The 18,824-nt window shown below is 26.5% G+C and overlaps 1 protein-coding gene across 1 annotated transcript in view; it reads right to left on the bottom strand.

The window, feature by feature from the left end:
• LOC135928616 (uncharacterized) overlaps positions 1-18,824 on the bottom strand; it is a 68,857-nt gene that overhangs the window by 14,617 nt on the left and 35,416 nt on the right. The window contains exons 11-17 of the mRNA XM_065465072.1: positions 11,187-11,404; positions 10,832-11,028; positions 7,329-7,756; positions 7,228-7,278; positions 4,732-5,018; positions 2,047-2,164; positions 740-1,033 (exon numbers count right to left, since the gene is read on the bottom strand). Coding sequence (XP_065321144.1) covers positions 740-1,033; positions 2,047-2,164; positions 4,732-5,018; positions 7,228-7,278; positions 7,329-7,756; positions 10,832-11,028; positions 11,187-11,404 — 1,593 coding nt within the window. The remainder of the gene's footprint in view (positions 1-739; positions 1,034-2,046; positions 2,165-4,731; positions 5,019-7,227; positions 7,279-7,328; positions 7,757-10,831; positions 11,029-11,186; positions 11,405-18,824) is intronic.

An 18,824-nucleotide genomic window follows, 5' to 3' on the forward strand; every position in this document is an offset into this window, starting at 1 on the left:
TACTTGTTTTTAATACAGTTAATGTCGTATTAACTGGCAAGCGTTTCTGTCTATCAGATGAAAATTTTGAAAAACAATTGTCATTAAAAATTAATAAAAAAAATTTTTAAATAAAAATATCTTTTATTCGCTATATTATATTGTATTTATATCAAAATAAAACTATATTATTTTTTAACTTTAGTAATATAATGTGTTAAAATATATAAGGCATTTATATATATTAAATTATATTTAAAAAAAATTTATTATAATATTTTGAACGATCATGAACGTGAACGCGTTCCTCTTTTTTGAAAGTAAACGCGAACGTGAACACGTTTCTCTTTTTTGAAAGTGAACGCGAACACGTTCGATTTTTGTCAATGAACGTTGAAAGCCAACGCGTTCGATTTTTTTAGAAATGTTTACAGCACTAATAAATATTAAGTTGTGCAAATTTATTCCCAATATTCAAACATATTTAATACAGAAAATATAAAAATTTGAATGGATGGATTAAAAGTATATTAAATAATAAAAATATCAAACCCAAATTCTAGGGATAAAGAAATCAAAAACAAAAGCCCGTCTTGTTTTTAAATAGTCAAAATCATATTATTTTTTTTGTATTTATGTTTTTATATTTTCAAAATCATATTTTTTTGTATTTTTGTTTTTGGATATTCAAATTTTTATGTTGTTTCCCAGCCCCAGTCAAATGTGACACTGTAATGGAATAGAACAAAAGAAAATAAACCTTGTTTTTTATATTTCTGACTATTATCCAGCTTCAGGTGATTCATAATCAAGCGTTGGGTCAAGCGGGAGAGACGTGTATCGTTACATAAAAGGCAGAAAGTAATCAGATCATAAACTAGATTAGGTGCGTATTCCGCTAATGGAAAGAAATTGTTGAAATAATTTTGCGGGGTTTCATAGCTTATGCCATCTTGTGGAGGATTTGAGGATGGACAGCTGAGGTGCAATAAGATCACGAGTAAAGGATAGGTGCTGGAAAAGGACGGAGATTTTCGGGTGAGGGGCATATGGCCTAAATAATAACTTTTAGTAAACAAGATTCTCAAAAATTTTTCAAATAATAATTGTAAAGTTAATTATTTTTTAAGGCTATTTATCGATTTTTTAATATCAAATTGGATAAAACAGACTATTCATATTTTAAAAAAATATCTATCGGCTGATATCATTAAATTGGCAGAACCGATTTTTTGAATTGAATAATTTCCTTATATGCATATATTTTTGATTTATTTTATTCATTACTAATATTTTTCCAGAAATTTTATTAAGATCGATTATATGGGTAGCCGATATTAACGTGATATCGAAAAAATCGGATCGGCTTTTAAAAGGCTGTATCGATTACATTAACAATTAATTCTAAGTGATTAATTTACAAAGTATAAAACAAATATGTCCACACTAGTTATACTTAGAAATAAGATAATTGGCTTAAAAATAATATATTTTTTACAAAAAGCGGACATAGTCAATTAAAAAAATTAATTTAAATTATATCAATTAATCAGTTGGAAAATGATATAATGGAGAATGATTTAACATTCATTTACTGCTCATATTTAAGCTCCTTTTTGAAACAATTTAAAAATAGAGCCAAAATTATAATTTTTTAAATTTTCAAAGGGGAGATTAAATGACAAAAATAAAAATCTGAGCGGGGCCAAAGAAAATTAAACTGAGCTTGAAAACGAAAAACAATTCAAATCCGAACTGAGCAAGGCTTGAAATCTGTAATTGAGCAAGTCTCTAACAAATTGATAAATATTATTTATATAATTTTATCAGTTAAGTTTATTATTATACCCAAAAATGTAATTTCAGGATTGACACATAAAAAAAAATATAGTAAAATGAGGTATAATAAAATATTTTTGATAAAAAAAACTAGTAATTAATTAAAATACAAACAAAAAAAGAATCAATTTGAATTAATCATGCCAACCCTATGCCAAAAATAATAAATATTGCAATCTAAATCAAATATACAATGTAGACAACAAAATTATTATAGAAAAATTTTACCGTTTTGATTGTGAATGACTAGATATTTCACCAAGTTGCTAAATTTAACAATAATAAACTGGGCCAGTGACTTGTATCTGAGCCAAAATTCCCTGTAATCCATATTTCGGTAATACTTCTATATATGTTTTTTAAAATATATAATGACACTTTTTGTTTTCCCATAGGCAGACAAGGTAAATATCAGGGATCCAAACCGAACCTGAACCAAACCGTTAAAAACCGGTATTTTTTATCGAACCTGAACGCTAAAAAAATTTCAGCCGAACCTGAACCGAACCCCTAAAATGCCTCTGAACCGGTTCGAGTATCATGATTTTATGCTTATAAAATAATATGCAAGCTATTATTAAATTTCAATTATATTCGAATTATTTAAAGATTATCATCAATCACATTTGATTGATAAGTGTCGGTCATAATTTTTATAAACTTTAGTATATCGTCATTTTACAACATTTTTTAAATATTTTAATCTTATAAATTATAATGCTTAGAGAAAAATTAAATCCAAAATATTATTATAAATGACACATCAAATCTGATATCATATTGGCAGTGCCGGCCACCCAAGTTAGTGTGAAAAGATATTTCAACAATTAAATTTATGCTATCTCCTTATAAATGTAATTTGAGTGAGACGAATTTTGAAAATATATTAATTGTGCGGCTTAATAAAAAAAATTTAAATTAAAAAAAGGAAAATATTGTTCATATTAAAATTAATCATTGATATATATTTTTATTTTTATAAATTAAATGTTATTTTATAATGTGCAATTAATAAAAATGAAGGTTTTCTATATGTGTTTTTTAAATTAATGATAAAATAAAAAAATATTTTCCCTATACATAATTCGAATGTAGGTTTGAATACAAAAGTGTTCAAACCGGTTTTTAGAGGTTCGAACCGAACCGATATTTTAATTTTTTACGAACCGAACCTGAACCGTTATTTTTATCCGAACCTGAACCTGAATCGATATTCGTTTCGGTTTGGATCCCTGGTAAATATATTATAAATTAGTCCTTTAGTAAAAACTGATCAGGATCGACCCGAATCAATAAAAAAAAATTTGTTCGACTAATCAGTTTCAAGAATTTATTAAAAAATTTCACCGACAGGTTTAGGACTCAGATATTCGTGCAGGGTACTACCATTAATGATTTTATAATAATTTACTTAATTTTATATCACAGGCTACTTTAACTTACGATTGCTACTTATAACCTAGGTGGCATTCACAGTGAAGACTACCAGAGCCCTACAAGTCGGACAGAAGTCATGCCTGGTCCTAAATCATTTTTTAAAAAACCATGTCTTCTGGCCTAAAACTTTCGGACCAAATAAAATTAATTTACAGAACTCTAGACGCGATTTAACAGCTGGTAATTTATAAAATCTTTTAAGTAGATTATTTTTTTCTCTTTATTATATATGTTAGCTTTAATGTGTGTTTTGCGGCAATGTGTTATTTTTACAACTCTAAATCCTTTTTTGAGGGCGTTTTTTTAAATTTAAAAATCGGATTTTAACTTAAATATATTCTATCATGTTCGCTATACATTACTATCTTATGAATTGTGAATTTTGGTGTTAACCTTTGAATCATTTATAATTTACATAAAAAAATTATATAAATTATATTAAGTTTAAAGGTTCTTTGAAAAATTGTCTGAAATCATAGGGTATGGTATGTATTCCATGCATGACGGCATACATTTCCGATAAAATCAGATTTTTAAATTTAAAAAAACGCACTCAATAAATGATTTAAAGTTGAAAAAATAACACATTGCCGGAAAAAACACATTGACTTGACGCTAACATATACATTTAATTTTTTGGGTATATATTTAAATCACTGTTTACAAATAAAAAATAAAAAAAATAGATTTTTTATCTAAAAATATTTTAATGATACATATTAGTTTATTTTCAAATATTTTAATTATACTATGCGCAAGCTTTGTAATGAATTTTTTTTAATATTGTAAAATTAAAATACTGGCTAATTTAATATAACTCAATAAATATTTGACAAAGAAATTCAATAATTTGGAAATAACATTGTTCCTTTTTGAAGAATTTAGCTCACAAATATTTGACCCGTTTTTTTTAAAATATAATATTTTTTATTATTCTCATTTCATGATCAGTCACATCATTATTTAAAAGAAAAAAATTTAAGAAATATAAATTTTTAGATACTTTTTCATTTTAATATCTAATATAAATAAAAAAAATCTTTTATTATTAAAATAAAAAATATTGAAAAGATAATAAGATTTTACTCATACTAGAGGAAATGTAGACTTTTTAAAAAAATTATACAAAATTTATTTTTATATTTTACTGATTTTAAGGCATATATTTAGATAGTTATTATGTTTAATTTAATTTAATCCAAAAACACCTAAGATTCTCTGTAAATAGAAACTTTCAAAGAGGATTGTGGATAATTAATCGCAGTTTTTATCCAATATTTTGATAGTCTCTGAATTCTTGATCGTCATAATTGGAATTAGATAAAATACATTAATAAAGAAAAATAAATCTCATTAAAAGATTTTATAAACTATGTTAAATCTTGTCGACAAGGAACCAGTATGATGACGCCTTAGTTGCTTTTGGATCTGTATCCAAACCACAGGGTTTATTGTTATATTTTGTAAAAAATATACCTTTTTATCGTTCAAATCGGTTTTAATAGCCCGAGCGCTTCCAAAATGATTTCCAAAAATGCGTTTACCGATAGGAACAAAGCATAAATTGGCCAGATTTTTGAGAGGCCAGTGAGGCGAGGAAAAAAGAGGATAAATAACTTTCATTATAACTATTGGTGCGTAAGTATAAAGTAATTTATCGGCCCTGTTGGTCATGTTCTTAGGTGTTATAGCGGCGGAGTCCCTGAATATTGCTCTTAACATGTTTAATGCTAGAACCTTCTTGGGAAATGGTATGTTTTTACCTATTAAAAAAATAACATTTTTTTTAAAAAAAATCATATATTTTGTTATTTTATTAAAATATTTAAATGACTTTCATTTAGAATGGTTGCAAATGAGTTACTAAAAAATGGCATAATTAAATTCAAGTGTAAGAAGATAGATTGATTGACTTCCTGGTAGATAGACTGTATAAAAAAATATAAGTCATTTATAAAGTGTCAACAATTATGTATAAATAAATAATAAATCAAGATATAAATACCTTATAAACACACATGCACCGATACCAAATTATTCAAACATCTAAAAATTAGGTTTAACCCTTCAATACTCTGGTGGGGTATATAAAACCCCAGGCATGCTAGAAATGATATTACATAAAAAAGGTCAAATATTATGATCTGGATTCTTCAGTAGCTTCATCAAATATATCATAGAATCTATATTCCAAATTTCATATATTTTGGTTGAGTAGTTTTTAAGATATAGGCATTTTGTGACTGATTGGGGTTTGTGAGACCCTACCAGAGTAAATTTGTAATTTTTTAAGAAATTTTTTTAATTTTTAAAATTATAAATATATACTACTATATTATAAAATTTATTTTGAATGAGATATATGAAAAAGAAAACGTAAAGATTTTCTCTGGTGGAGTTATTTTTTTATTATTTTTCACCAGCTGACTCATTTCTCAAATTATTTTTATCATTTATAATGATTTTTGCAGATTCTCAAACAAAATATATAATTATTTAAGATGTAATATCATTTTATTTGAGGTGATTAGACAATATAATTAATAGTGAGGATGAAGATTTTATATATGATAGTGATCATGATACACAATCTGAATTAGATGAAATAGAAATGTTAGTTGAAGACAATAAACTTAATATTATTTAGGTAAATATGAAATTATTTATCATAGTATATTTCTCTTTAAAATTAGCTAAAAAAATAAGTTTACTAAATGGAAAAAGGATCTTCCTAATCAAAGAATAAGAACTCATCAACAAAATTTAGTTAATCATCTGCCAGGAGTAAAAGAATAAGGGAAAGAAGCCAATCTGAATAATAAGGGAAAGAAGCTGACACTCCAGAAAAATGTTTTGACTTATTCATAACACAAAAATGATCGAAGAGATTATTTATCATACCAATGAAAAATTAAAATTATATGTAAAAACTATACTGACCAATATAAAAGTTCTACTAAAGAAGTTGATGTAACACAATTAAGACATTATTGGGAAATCTTTATTTACTGGAATTTTTAAATCTAACCATCAAAATAAAAATAATAAAATATTTTTTTTTCAAATATGTAAAATAAATTTATGTTTAGAACCATTAATGTTTTATGTAATAAATGTTTTGCATTTCAAATTTAACATATTCCAATGTTCTATATATTTTTTATGTTTAATGAATTAGTGTAATTTTTTTTATATTGAAGAATAAAAATCCATATTATGAATTATTATGATTATATGATAAATAAGTTAATTTTTTAATTTAATATTTGAAATTTAAAAAATGTAAGCTTTTTTAGAAAATTTTGGCACACATTATAATTATCCTCATCATCTTTAATCTAAGCTTAAGAAATAGAAATAAATAAATATTTTATCAAGTTTAAGGTTAGTTCTAGCTTATATCCAAATATTAAATAAAAATAATGAATATAACTGGAGATATATACATTTGAAATTGGGGTCTATTAAACCCCACCCGAGTACTAACGTCATTTTTTCATAGGAGTATTGAAGGGTTAATAATTTTTCGAGAAAAAATAATTATATTTTCTTATAAAATAATATTAAAATGCCTCTCGTTGTTTCCCTATTTTTTTTTAAAGATCCACATTCAAATTTTATAAAATGATTTTTTTATTATCCTTCTTTCTCCTCTTAAGAAATTTAAATTTTATTAAGACATATCTTCCCTTTTACTGGCGCTTTTCTAAAAATATCACAATCCGAAAATAAATAAGACTGAAAAAAATAAACTCAAATCCATAATTTTATTTGCTCTATATTAAAAAAAATATAGTTGATTAAGTTTAAATCAAAATATGGTTGCTATTATGAATATTTTTACATAAACGTATGGTACCAAGTATCGGTGTGATATCCAGCAATATCGGTTTAAAAATTGGATCGGTGCAACATTTTCTATAAAAAAACTATTTCCCAATATTTTTAGGTGAAGCATAAAAGTCCATTTACCAAGAGCAGTAATGTGGTATGCGAATTCTGAAGTTATACATTTCAGTTCATCTAAAATGTTACACAAACTTAATGCACCAAAATACATTTGAAAAAGATACCTGCTATAGGGTCTGCCCATAATATTAAAGTGTTCATCAAAAGAGAGAAAAGACCATGGCTAAAATCGAACCCATCTTTTGTAGAACATGACTCAAGACCATTTACACCTTCTTTATCTGATGACCCTCTGGGTTTACATCCATCTTCGCTATTTTGTTCATATATTTCACTTATAATTGCCGAATTTGTGTCAAATTTTTTCAAGTCATCACAAAAGTTGTCTGTATCTATGTAATTCTCTTTGTGGTGAGATAACAGGGCAAGTAGGTAAAAAGGTAAGCCAGCTCCTCGTCTTGTAAGACATATGGGAACAGTATTTTTATCTATGTTTGAAGGATTGAAGTTTGTAGTAGGATAGATGTCTAACGAAATCATAAGTTTACTTAACCATATTTGACATAAATCCAACGTTACTTTTTTCTCGTTTCTAACATGATTTTATGGGGATTTAAAATTATTAAAATTATCTTTAAGTTTACTTATGTCTCATAGCATCCATAAATTTAAAAATTATTATCCTCAGTTAGCTTTAGCATTTTACCTTTTAATACCTATTTAAAATATCAAAAAAGATAACATTATAAAGTTAATTAATTATTTTTCCTAATTCATTTTTTTATATATAATAAAGAAATAGCCAAAATTTTAGCCTTTTAACATTTATATTTTTGAAGATATTAGGGTTCAAAGCGGCAAAAATGAGGTATATTTACCATTATCTGCCTTTATTCATTTAAGCATATCTTAAAAATTACATAATTGTATATAACAAATATAATATCAAAATTACGTACAAAGATTTTACTTCTAGATAAAAAAAAAAATTTTTTCCAATCCGGTCATATTATTTAATATATAAGGACTAAAAACGATTTTTTGTAAATAATACGACCTTCAATTTTTTAAAAAAATTAATGGACATTATAAAACTTTTCCTTTATATTTATAAAAAAAAATTAGTCTGGGAGGCGGCCATCATTCTCAAAATCGATAAAAATGTTTAGAAAAGTGTATAAATATTTTCCCGAAAGGGGGCGTCTTTGTATAAAATTATATAAATCAGTTTTTAATGGTTTTTTTAGACTATTTGATATAATTTAAAGGATTATTCATCTTGTAAGTGAAAATAACAATAAATGGGGCTTTCATTCAATTATAGAAATTTCTATCGATAAAAGAAATTCAATTCATTACTTTATTTATAATTTATTATAAAATTTTTTGCTTTTATAATATATATTTAATGAATATTAATAAAATATATTCAACCAAGTTTATAGTTCTTGAATATATGAATCAGAATCTTGTGCATTTCATAGACGCCAAAAATAATATCAAAATTTCTCTACTCAATTTTTAAAAATAATTTGATATTTTTAAAATATCACAAATATTAATTTATTATTATTATGAAATTATATACAAAATAAAAGTATTATCATAAAATAACCCAAAACAATATAAATATTGGATCGGATTTTCGAAAATCGGGATAGCCTTCTTCTTCTTCTCCGTTTTATGGCGATTTCCAGGTTTACCCGGGTAGGCCAGTTTTCCCTCTGATTTTTTTTTCCATTTTTAACGGTCTGAGCATCAATACTTGTAAGATTCATGCTTCTCATATCCGCCGCTATCACATTTGTCCACGTCATCTTGGGTCTTCCTCTAGGTCTTGATCCTCCTACTTCCATCATTGTGCATCTCTTTACCCAGTCATCTCTTGTGATACGTTCCACACTTAGTCTATTTCGAATAGTTATCATATAATGATGAAAGTATAATTATTGAAGAAATATCAGGATACCTAACGTATCCTTATGATTCTAATTAGTGGTTAGCTTTGTTTTAGTGAAAAATCAAAAGCAGGAATAAATATATATAAAGTTTTTATACCCATTCGGACTTTCTAATTCCTTTACATTTCCAAGTATAGACGACACTCTTTACTTGCCCAAATGTCATATCTTAACATTAGTTTCACTGTTAACTGCTACTGTGCGTAGTTATACATTGTCGTCACAAGAAAGTAAATGGGCCGAAAAATTAGAATCTTTTAAAAGTGAGTTGTATATTAGATTTTTAAATTTAAATTATATCAATTTTTTTAATATTTAGGGTGCCATATATGAAATGCACAAGTTTCTGATCCATATATTCAAGAACTCGAAACTTAATTGAACATATTTTATTAATATTCATTAAAAATATGTTATATGGGCAAAAATTTTTATAATAAATTATAAATAAAGTAATAAATTGAATTTATTTTATCGATAGACAATTTCTATAATTGAATAAAAGCCCCGTTTATTGTTATTTTCACTTACAAGATGAATAGTCCTTTAAATTATATCAAAAGTTCAAGAAAAACCATTAAAAACTGATAAATATATAATTTTATATTCTGGAAAATATTTATACACTTTTCTAAACATTTTTATCGATTTTGAGAATGAAGATGGCCGCATCCCAGATTATTTTTTTTTTATAAATATAAAGGAAGAGTTTAATAATGTCTACTAAAAATTTTTTAAAAATTGGTCGTATTATTTCCAAAAAATCGTTTTTTTGTCCTTATTTATTAAATAATATGACCGGAAAAAAAAATTTTTTTTTTATCTAAAAGTAGAATCTTAGTACGTAATTTTGATATTATATTTGTTATTTACAATTATGTAGTTTTTAAGATATGCTTAAATGAATGAAGGCAGATAATGGTAAATATACGTCATTTTTGCCGCTTTGAACCCTAATATCTTCAAAAATATAAATATTAGGAGGCTAAAATTTTGGCTATTTCTTAGTTACATAGACCTTTCTTTGCTCACCAAATTTTAAAAAAATCGAAGGGGGTTGGCCGAATCGTGGTTGATTTGTCATGGAATGACCCAATCATACTAATATTTTAAATCAACATTTGATGAAGCCGTCCATAAAATTAAAAAAAATTTCTATATAAAAGTTAATTATTAATATTACAATTTTTAAAAAAATTATGTAACAAAATAAAAAATTATTATTGGTTCACATATGACGTGTCTAAATGTGTGCTAGAAAAAGCCGTGAGGCTAGGCTTCAGAATGTGGTTGTATGTTATGCTTTCTTGATAGAAAACATATAGCACATAACGAAAAAAGAAAAGTAGATAGTGACCGAAGATATTTGACAGTCTAAAAGATAAACTAGAAAATTATTTGAACTTATAATGCCAAAAACTAGCTCTGATTTAAAATTACCTAAATAGAAACATGAAAGAAGACAGGCCATATAACTTTTTAGCATGTAAATAGGATACATGCTAAACTTTTTAATTTAACAATTGTTATTGGCAATTACATTAACTTTAATTTATTGTTTTTCATCTATCCAATATAATATTTATCTTTGGTAGGTTAAATAAATTAAGTAAAAAAAATATTAGTAATATAACTATAATAAAAGTTAAGAGTACTATTTCTCATGAAAATATGATTTTTTTAAAAAAATATAAGCTATCTTAAACCTAAAAATAGCTATCGGATGTGTAGTGCTAGATACTAACTTATTGCATTTTTTCCTATCTAGGCTAACGCATTTGTTAGAATCGAATTTAAATATGGCGTCACAAACGATGTTGAATCCAGTATAGGCGAATTCTATGGATCCCATATGGAGGCTCTCCAATAATAAAGTTTTATAGTAGTCATGTATTCCTAAGAGCTGTGAAAAAAGAATATTTATTAAAATATAATTTTGATTATTAAATGATCGAAAAAGGAAGAATATAATTATCTTTTAAGGAATTAGCGAGTGTAATGGCCTCTACAAAAAACGAAATCAGGTATACCATAGGATATAAAAGCAATGTATATGATAACCAAATTTTGATACTCTAAACGAATATCTTCGTCCTTTAAAATTTCTTTATATAACGTCGGATCCGACGTCCAAGTGGAAACCAGCTCGCCAAAAATTAGAGAGGTCTCTCTTAAACTCCTCCAGCAATACATAGCAAAGGCTTCTGGCTTAATTACGGTATTGGCCTCATTGTTCAGATCGTTTAAAGATAAATCGGCGATGCATATTTCGTTGAGACCTTTATGAATATAATATTTACATATAATGAATAGAGGAATATAGTATTAAAACATTAAATGTGAAGTAAAATTTTAAAAAAAAATTCCTTATTTTTAAAATTATTTTTAATATAAAATCCACTAAAATTTTCAGTCTTTTTAAGGCCTGTGTTAAATTATAATGCCTGGGGAAAAATTTGGTAAATATATACAAGTAAAGACAAGTTAAGCGCGGTGCGAAAATCTAGTATATTATACAAAACATTCATAGTTAGATAAGTAGGTTAGCAAATGTGATTTTTGAAAGTTATCGATTAATGATAAGAGATTTTTGTGTTATAATTATAAAGAAAATGAAATATTAGGTAGCATTGTAGCTTTCCAAATGTTAATAGCTCCCAAATAGGTCAGAAGAGAATATGAAATCTGATAACATTGAATTGTTTTTTAGTCTGGTGGATATCAACCAGGATAATAAACGTTGAGGAGAAAGAAGTCGAGATCTCCCAATTTTGATGGTAACTGTGAGTGACCAATTGAAAGGAACTAATTATATTCCTGAAATCTTGCCATGGTGTGTGACATCATTTTTTTGAAAAAAATGATGTTTTAAAAAAATGACGAAGATCGAAATATATGGTAAAAAACATGATTTTCAATCCTACCCTCTCAGATTTTTCTAAAATTTTTACAGGAGTTTGTATATATTATAACTAAGAGAAAAAAATTAATTTTAGCCAGCAACTCCAAACAGCAGCTGAGATATGAGTTTCTAAATGTCTAAAAAATGGGGCATTTTGGAGAAAATGCATACCATTTAATTTCAAATATCTTTGGATATAATTAGGCTTGAAGCATCATTTAAATTTCTTTATATAGCCTAGCAGGCACTTAAATTTATATAATGTTCCGGAAATGATCATAAAATCAAATCGGAATTTTTTTTTATATATTATAATATTTTATTACATAAAATTATTTTTATATAAATTTATCATGGTTTACATTGATTTAAAAATAATAGCAAGTTATTAGATGTTAAATATCCCTTATAAATTGTAATATGTTATTAAAGAACAATATAAAAACTTATATAACTCAAGATATAGGATTAAAATAAGCAAATTTTCAAGTTGGGCCGAGCTCAAGTTTAGGAGATATGGCATTTTAATCATGAGTCTATTGCAAATATTCTTAATAAATATTTGATATTAATCAATAATTGTAATATAAGTCAACAAATATTTTATGTTTTATATAAATAATAGTTATTTATGATTTGGGGAAATTTTTTCTTCTTTTTTTTAGGGGGGGGGGGGGTGTTGATTAGTTTATTTGTTGAATAATTGAATTTCTCTTCTCATAAAAATAAAATATGATTTCAGCGCTATGCCATTTAGTGTTGACAAGCAACAGAGCTATGCTAGGATTTCCTCAAACCCATCAAAGTGGATATTTATTAGGGAAAGAAAAATGAGGAGCCATTCACACGTTTGTGGGCAAGCCGCACCCCAAATCAAACAGTTTAACAACAATAATAAGTACTACATCATCAGAAGATAAAACATTTTTTAAGAAAATCAATTTAGTTTAAAAAAATTGGTCTTAAATCTAAATTTACTAAAGCTAACTTTTATATTAAAGAGTTTCTTTAAAATTACAATATAATTTTAATTCCTTATAATTTCATGAAAATAATATTTTCTTCAATTGATTCTCTCTTTTAACCTTAATTGATATAAAACGGGTTTTCCAGTCATCACACGACTCTTCTAATCGTTATGAAATTTTTCTGTAATATATAATAGTCTTGAATAACACTTCTAGCCTTTATAATATTTGGATTGGATAAAACATTCTTTTCCTTGGCCAATTTTTTTGCTATCCTTGCCATGGATTCAGTCGTATAAAATTTTTCTTGTTTCTAGGGTGCAAGAATTTGGCAAACCCGTAAAAATCTGAATTTTAATTTTCGAAAATGTGTTGTTTCAAATTTAATTTTCAATTGCTTAATGATTTCACATTTATCATTAATAATTCTGAAAAAATTTTCAAAACATATTTCTTAATTTTTTTTAAGACCGTTAATGCAAATCTTATAGTTAAGGATTTCTTTTGGTTAATCATTCAAGAAAGTACATTTCTAAGGCCTTCACAACGTATATTTTAATCCAAATTATGCGAATTTTTGGAATGAAGTAAATATATTACAAATTAACAATAGACTCCCCTCCCCCACCTTATTTAATCTTTTATTTAAATAAAAATAATAAAATATTTATTTTCGCTTAAATATATTTAGTTAATGATTAATCATATATTTATTATGAATTTTTACATTTGACTTATGATTCAAATCTCCAAAATCGGATAAACTTGAAATTTTGCAAATTAATTAATTAGTCTTATATCTATATATGAAAAAAATAGGAAGAAAAATAAATGCCGATTTGATTCTACGATCACCGGTTTTTGACATTTAGATTTTTTAATTTAACATAACTTTATTGTCTACCATTAAACTATAAATTAAATGATGCTTCTAACTCAATATATCCAAAATTAAAGGGAAAACATTTTGCCTAAAATGTCCTAAAGATCTTTAACGGCCCAAATCTGAATCGCTGTTTGGAGTTGGAAACTAAAACTTTATTTTTTTCTGAGTTATAATATAGGCAAACTCTAGTATAAATTTTAGAAAATCTGAGGAGATCGGATTGAAACTTATGTTGATTTGTCATGGAATTCACGATATGTAATTTTTTATTTTTATCGGAAATAAGAAAACACTTGGATTTTTAATTATATTTCGATATTTTCCAATGTAAAGTTATAAGAGCGATAAAATGATATATAATGTAACTCTATCTTAACTATTTAAAAAAAAAGATTTAATGAAATCACTCATTGCACGATTTTCGACTTTGAAGGCGTATATCTTTGGATCTGGTTTAGCTAGCGCTCCAAAATTCATTTTATTAACATTTACAAAATACATAGTTAACATGCAAATTTCATTCATTTTTGAGAGAGTCGTCCTAATCACTGGTCGATTCGTCATGGAAGTAAGGTCAAATGAGTTGGAAGGAGATGTTATGAAGCTCCCTTAAAAGGTTAAACTTCATCAAAAGGAGCCATATCATTACTAGATACTGATTTAATTGTTTCGATTATGTCCACTGAAATCAATCCTTTTGCTAATGATTTCACATTTATTTGGAATATCATGTCATTTTTGTTTCAACTTTTCTTAAAATTACTAGCCAGGCGTAAGGAGTCAAGGTTGTCTAGTGTCCGAATATTGCAACATCTTTGGTTATTCTAGTTAGACACTATGACTTTAAGCTGTTGCTATTGTTGTTAACATTTATTAATTTTATAAGGTTAGACAAAATATGATATGTAAAAATCATTTCCCATATTTTTATGTAGGAGTTGTATGGTGGTTGTTTCAATGATAACTGGTTTATAAAATAGGGTTGTGTTAATCCACAAATTTTCATCAATTCATATATTTACCGATATACCTAAAAATCGATCCGATAAACGATATTTAGATTGATTATTATTTATAATCTTATTTTTGAACCAATATTTTTAAAATATTTCCATTTAAAAAAAATCAATTAACCTATACGAAGTTTTAAGTGTATTTTGTTTTTTTTCACTCTTCAAGAGTTAATCATCTCATTTAAAATATGGGAAATGTTTATGGCTGACGTAGTGTTGCTAAACAGCTCGAACTCACCAATAGGGGAGTTACCGATGGGGGGGGGGGGGGGAAGAATTTCCATATATATTATTTTTAGCTAATAAAAATTTTACACCCCCTCCCCTCCAGTCAAAATTTTGCAAATTTTGAATATCAATTTCCAATATAAAACTTATTTTTTAAAAATATATTTTATTAAAATCTTTTTTCCTGACATTATACAAAAATATTAATAAAATGGAAAATTTTTTAATTAAAGGGATAGAAATAAAACGGTAATTTAATTTATCAATATGATTATTTCTAGTTATATCAATTATGATTATTTTATTATTAGTGAGTTAGGAATTAATAAGTATTTTTTATAATATTTATTTATTAATAATATCTAGAATTTTTTAAATATTGTTCATTTTTACTTCAATTTGTAGAACAGAAGAAATTGAGGATGAAAAAAATGAACAAATACAAATTGAAGAAAAATATTGTAAAGGTAAGTAGCATATATTTTAGGAAAATCAGGTTATGCATTAGTTATAAATTTTTTATTAAATTAAAACTATTTTATTTATGTTTGTAGTTTAGGGGAGATGTGGTTCCTTGCTCTTAGAATATTCCTTCTTACTTATAATGCTTCTGAGGTCTTTTTAAATTCCTAAAAGTAGCTAGCATTTAAAAAAAGGTAAATAGTTCCTTATCTTTTTTACAAAAATAAAATATAACTAATTACTCTAATAACACTACATGTTTGTGCAACAAATTGGACACCGAAAGTTGGGGTCTTATTATTACATTTTAATAAATTTTATTCGATATTTAGCAAATTAGGTTGTTATCCAAGATTCCTTGCCATAAAATTATTTTCCAATTTCAAAATATGCCCAAAAATATTAACCAAAATAAGTAAAAATGCTTAAATAATTGCACATACCATAATATAAGAGATGAGAAATGGACAGACCACATTAGAAAAGACATGGTAGGCTTAATTTTACGATATATTATCAGCTTTGAAATAATAGCTTTTAGAATATTTTTCAAAATTAGAAGAATAGCAAAGTAATTTTTTTTATCAAATATTTAATTGTTTATACTTTTTTTATATTAAGATGGCTAAAACGGGGTATGTAATTATTACATGTGACCTAGAGTTTAAAGAATCTAAAGATTTGTCAGATTCTGAGAATAATAAATTTATTTAATTAAAATATTTTTACTAATACATTATTTAGCTTCTTTTTCTGATGATGATAATAATTCTGAGACTTATGGTTCAGACTGGAAAAACTATTTTTTTATTTCACCTTATCGTCTACTTTAAAATTTTTCTCCTTTCCCTATTTTAATAATTTTACATAAATATTTATTAACCATTCCTACCACCTCATGTACTACCGAAAGGGCCATGAGTAAAATTAAATTAATTAAAGCAAGACTTAGTAATACCATGAAAGATCCATTTATTAATAATTTAACCATTTTATCGATGGAAATAAAATTTATTCAAACAATCAAATATTGATGAAATTATAAATTCTTTCGCTTTCTATTCCCTTAATTTGTCTAAATTATTCATTTAAGAATAATATTTTTAAAGTATATATTTTTTCACATTTTATTTTATCTATTAAAGATTTATGCAATAAAAATTATTTTTGAAATTTATAGGTGTCAAAAAATAATTAACTATATTTTCAAAGGGGGGGGAGTACTTTTCAGAGGGGGGGGGGGGTATTCTGCTTCCATGACTCAGAAAGTGTAGGAGCCATTGGAGCAGGGATTGCAGGATATTATATATTTTTTTTTGTAAAAATAATTTTTTATATGTTATATATTTTATCAAAAAGATACTTTAGAAGAATTAAGCTCAAAATATATATTAATCAGTTAAAAACCACTTAAAATAACATTATATTCACTCTAATTTAATATCATATTCTTATAAATCATTTCATTCAAATAAATTTGAGATTCTACATAATCACCCAAATTGATCACAAACTCGAATGTTAAATATGGCCTTTGCCCTCCTTGAGGCATATTATACAGCTCTATTGCATCTAGGTGTTCAAGTATACACTCTCTGATTCTACTCACCATCAGTATTCCTCCCTCTCCATCACAAATCTTACAATATAATATTGCTGTTATAATTATATAGATCAATTACCCCATTATTAAACCATCTTTGCAATTAAAGCTTTATATATAAACTCATTTGAGAATAAAGTATTAAAACTGTGCCTATTTGATATGGGAGGCAATATAACTATTGATAGAATTATTCCATATAGAGTTTTAAATTTGTTAGTAAATGGACTATATGATTGATGGTCATTGATAACAACATAAATTTCATTACATTTTACTTATATGAATTTTAGTTTAAAAAACAATACATACATTTAGCCATAAACACAATTGTGAATTTTAACAATAATGATATTCAGCTTCTCCCACAATCTGGTAAAAATTTCTAATTCATGAGCCTACCAGACATCAACACAGCACCTTCCAAATATAACTGTCCACTCTGTAATAAACTTATTAAAGTGACCGAATTGGGGCTATTGACATCTCATCAAAACCAAAAAAAGTGTCCTCAATCTCTACCCATCTTATCACTAGCCATTCCTCGAACCCTATATGCCTTTTCTGCTCTTGCCCCTAGTGTTGTTAAACGGCTTGATTTGAGCCGATTTTTAAAAACGGCTAACCCAATATTTTAACCAAAAAAAAATTGCCTAAGCCTCGAGATTTCGCTAATAGATGTCCAAACCTTTGTGCCACCTATGAGCAAAATCTTAAGGCTTGCATAATATTTTTTCTGAATAAAACATTGAGTTAGCCATTTTTAAAATTTGGCTCAAAATGAGCAGTTTAACAACACTACTCACAACTAAAACCATTCCCACCTAGTTGGCCGATATGCTTACTAGCCCAACAGTCCCTACCTGCACTGGCGCAAATGTTTCCACGTTTAATCCAGCTGACCACAGATGTATAAATATTTTTATTGACACCAAAACCATTTTAGCCAAGGGAGCAAGGCTTCAAGTTGCGAGACATCTGTCGAAAAACTTGACTTTCTTGATAAATAATTATTCTTCTGTAAAACACTGGCTAGACACCCTGTCATTTGCCTTTACTACCTTACAAGTTCCTAATCCTGCCAGCAAAAAATGACAGCAAATTAAGGATGCAACTATCTACCCCTTACTCATTAATCACATTTCCACATCCTTAAAGGGCGATGACACAGATAAAAATAAAAATCACAAAAATGACCTGCTCAAGGCCAGACATAATATCTAAAAAACTGGATAACCTGAATATTAAATCCGCCATATGCCTGGCAACCTCTGACAATATGCTTACTCCCTACGATCAAGCAACTTATCAAACTCTTCTCCTAAAACACCACTCACACGATCTTAAGGAAAAAATACCGTCTTACCCTGGAGCTCCTCTAATTGCAGCCACTTATACCACTAGCGACGTTAAAAAGGTTATTCTCTCATTCAAACGCGATTCCTCACCTGGGTTTGATGGGCCAATATTCCTACAGGATCTAACCATAACTTGCATCACACTACAATGTGACGTTTTGGAAAAAATTACCCAACTCATCAACTGTATACTTACTGGAGGAATACCACCCGCCATTGTTCCACTTATATACGGAGCTAAACTCATCGCTCTCCATAAACCTAATAAAGATATTAGCC

The sequence above is a fragment of the Gordionus sp. m RMFG-2023 genome, chromosome 4 (assembly GCF_954871325.1).
Source record: "Gordionus sp. m RMFG-2023 chromosome 4, tfGorSpeb1-WG-v2, whole genome shotgun sequence".
NCBI lineage: Eukaryota > Metazoa > Nematomorpha > Gordioida > Chordodea > Parachordodidae > Gordionus > Gordionus sp. m RMFG-2023.